Below are 4,023 nucleotides of genomic sequence, written 5' to 3' on the forward strand. Positions count from 1 at the left end.
CGTCACGCGCGTCAGATTAATTCCTTGACTCACGGTGAAGTTGTGTGTGCTGTTACGATTTCGAATCCGACCAAATACGTCTATACGGGTGGCAAAGGGTGCGTTAAAGTCTGGGACATCGGACACGGAGGTGGTGGCAGTATCAAGCACGTATCGCAACTGGACTGCCTGCAACGCGACAATTATATTAGGTTAGTTTCCATGACTAGCCTCTATATATGTTTTCACGGTATGTTTCTATGTTTCGATATGCCACTAATATACACCAGAATTATGATATTTATTGCATCTAGTCGGAAATACAAGTTTTATTTGATTTTAAATAAAATGAAAAAATTTCAGTTAAAAAATTATGTAAGTTAATACGAAGTTAATACGACTTGGGTAAGTATCAATCTTAATAATGAAAAAAATAAATGAGAATTTGATTTTAAAAGTCATACTTTTATCATAATTCAATATATCAGATTAATAAATATTAAATGTTTAATATATTTCTTATTAAGTCTATTTTTTCAAAAACAAAAATTTATATCAACAAATTATATTTTATTTTTTAAAGTTATTCTTATATTATTTTATGAACACTGTGCATTCTTATACATAGTATGATATATACAATATAAGTACCAATAGTAGAAGCATTGTTTTCTGACACAGGTCAGTAAAGTTACTGCCAGATTGCAGAACTTTAATAGTTGGAGGAGAGGCTAGTCAGCTGATCATCTGGGACTTGGCTAGTCCTACGCCGCGAATCAAAACGGAACTGACGTCTGCAGCACCAGCCTGTTACGCATTGGCGATTTCGCCGGATTCGAAGGTCTGCTTTAGTTGCTGTAGCGATGGTAATATCGCTGTGTGGGATCTCCAGAATGAGACGTTGATTAGACAATTCCAAGGTCACACGGACGGTGCCTCCTGCATCGATATTTCAGCAGATGGTTCAAAATTATGGACAGGAGGATTGGATAATACAGTGCGTTCGTGGGATCTAAGAGAGGGTAGACAATTGAAGCAACATGACTTTACCTCGCAAATATTTTCACTGGGCTATTGCCCAACTGGAGAGTGGCTTGCAGTTGGTATGGAAAACTCAAATGTCGAGGTCCTTCATGCTACAAAATCCGATAAGTATCAACTGCATCTACACGAATCGTGCGTGTTGTCATTGCGTTTCGCATCTTGCGGCAAATGGTTCGTCTCTACGGGCAAGGATAATCTATTAAATGCATGGCGCACACCATATGGCGCTTCGATATTTCAGGTGTATATTTAAATTTTTATTAATATCATTTTGTTTTCAGATATCAATATCAGAATAATTCTGATTGGATATTATTTATTTTTTAATATTAAATCAATGTCGAATTTAATTTATATACAAATTTTTTTTTTTAGTATTTCACTTATATATATATATACTGTCTGATATCATTTCTTTTCAAAACAGATATAATGTATTATCCATCATATTGAATACTTGATTAAATACTTGATTAATACTTGATTAATTGACTAAATAATCTAAGAATATTATGTGTCTTAAACAAATTAATTTTTTTTGTAAATTTTTACTATCTTTTTTGATATTTTTGATATTATTAATATTAACATTTTGAATCATCTACTTAACAGAATAATTCAAAATATATTTGAAATATTATTTTTAATCATAAAAATATATAACGATTTATAAATAATAAATATGATTGAGCAGTTATATAATTTATATTTTATAATTTACATTTTTTTATTATTTAACAAAATTTTTAAATTTAAAATAATTCATAAATAATAACAATATATATATAGCAATATATATAGCAAATTTTTATTTTCTGTTAAAAAAAAACTATTCATAATTAATTATCTGGATAAGATTATTAAGGAATAAATATCATGTAACCATTTATTGTAATTCTTTTAATGTGGAATGCTTAACAGAACAATAACTTTATATATCTTGCTTAAATATCTTGTAACTTAAATATCTTGCTTCTTTTGTATTTGTTTTATTGGTTAAATTAAAGACAATAAAATATAATAAATACAAGTTTAAAACTATGTAAAATTTAAAATTATTAATTTAAAATAATTGTATATTAATTTAAAATACAATTAAATTTTAAACTAACATTTTTAATTAAAAAAATAATCTTATGTAAATTATTATTTAATTTTGAGCAATATATATCTTGCACATAAAATAATTTTTGATATTTTTTAGAAGTTGCAATAAGAGGAGATAATCGATATCAGATATATTTTTTATTATTTCGTCGAAGATGAAGAATAAGAAACATTATCACAATAGATAATCTATTTCCATATCATGCCATGTATAACTTTACTCAAAAAACTTCAAATGACCATATAAGAATCCATATTAATTCTTTTTGCAGTCGAAGGAGTCCTCGTCGGTGTTGAGCTGCGATATTTCTGCTGATGACAAGTACATTGTAACCGGATCTGGTGACAAAAAGGCCACTGTATACGAAGTGATTTATTAGATGCGTACGGTAAAGACGTTTTACGTTTCCCTCCCTTGGTCGAAACTTGAACTGTTTAATGCTCTCCCTTCTCGCGGGAGATCTTACAAGTGAGACTTTTTAGCAGCCTTAGGAACTTAGACTGTTACTATATTGTGTATATATACATAACAAGTATATTAATGGTAGAAATTGCGTTCGAAAGAAATAAAGCACAGACGGACAAACGAAAAAAAAAAAAAAAAGAACTGATGCTAATTATGATTGGTTAAGAAACCAATGTGTGTGCCAGAGAAAAATCTGTATATGTATATTTAGAAGTTGCGTGTGCGTGGCCCAATTGTACCTACGACCATGTGATTTAACGTAGAAGAAACTTTCTTTGTCGCGTGTATACAACGAGAATGTGTTAATGGTACGTTACCAAACAATTTTGCATGCGCATTAAGTGATCAGAGCCTTGCAAATGGTGATGCTAGATACGATTTCGTATATGTAAGTACCTAATTATAAAATCAACACGCCCAAAACATTATACGACAGATAGCATGAAAACAAACATTGGAAATCTGTCTAACGAAAAATTATACTTGCTCTCACTTACGGTAATTTTCTTCGAAACTTTTACAATTTTTGCAAAATTGTCCCTTAGTATAACTACAACCACGATATCGAAGTATATTATTGCTCTATATTTGGAAATGTTTCGAGGAAATCGTTGGCTGTAGCTGTCTTTAATAATGCGTTTCACTATAGATCAGAAGCAACTATAGTCTTCTGTCGATTAATGTTGTCGATATAATATTTTATGCTGATAGCGATATGTTGACATCAATAACAACAAATGCAATGAAAGATGAATGCACATCGAATTATTTATTTCGTATAAATTATTCATTTCGTTCATTTAGAATTAGTTGCAAAATTCGATCATTCAGATGTTTTTGAAATGACATGCAAAAAATTCATGGCAAGTTTATTCAGAAGTTTATTTAAAAAATATAATGAAGAAATTATTTCTATTTGAAGACAGAAAAAAAAACTTGACCTGTATCATGAGAGCAGTGTTGTGTATTGTCTATATGCTATCAATTAATTTTAAATATATCAATGAAAAATAATTGCCTTTTCTATTAAAATAAAATTTCGTAAATAATCTGTTCCAGCAAATACTTAGGTAAGTAGTTGCTTAATTGCAATCTGATCAAAGTTAATGAGTCAGTGTACAAATGAATGATTTATAAGCATAAGAAACGTGTTATAATATTAATTTATAGACTTTTCGGTTAATTAGATTACGTTACATAATTATGATAAATTAATAAAAAGATATATACTAATATAGTATCATATAATATAAAAGATTAATCATTTTAATCTTATCAGTATAAGTATTTTACTAAATTGTATCCGATTTTTTGTATTTTAATGTTTTAAATATAATATTTTAATATTATTAAATTATCAAATATAACATTTTTTTAAATTATTAAAATTTTTTAAAATTTTATTATTTTATTATTTTATAATTGAA

The 4,023-nt window shown here is 28.2% G+C and overlaps 1 protein-coding gene across 1 annotated transcript in view; it reads left to right on the forward strand.

The window, feature by feature from the left end:
- Window positions 1–3,410, forward strand: part of LOC102675118 (protein groucho-like) — a 7,782-nt gene extending 4,372 nt beyond the window's left edge. The window contains exons 8-10 of the mRNA XM_031514370.1: window positions 1–191; window positions 661–1,264; window positions 2,403–3,410. Of these exons, the coding sequence (XP_031370230.1) occupies window positions 1–191; window positions 661–1,264; window positions 2,403–2,510 (903 nt within the window). The 3' untranslated portion in view covers window positions 2,511–3,410. The remainder of the gene's footprint in view (window positions 192–660; window positions 1,265–2,402) is intronic.
- Window positions 3,411–4,023: the final 613 nt, after the last annotated feature.

This window comes from Apis dorsata, unplaced genomic scaffold (assembly GCF_000469605.1).
Source record: "Apis dorsata unplaced genomic scaffold, Apis dorsata 1.3 scaffold_44, whole genome shotgun sequence".
Classification (NCBI taxonomy): Eukaryota; Metazoa; Arthropoda; class Insecta; order Hymenoptera; family Apidae; genus Apis; species Apis dorsata.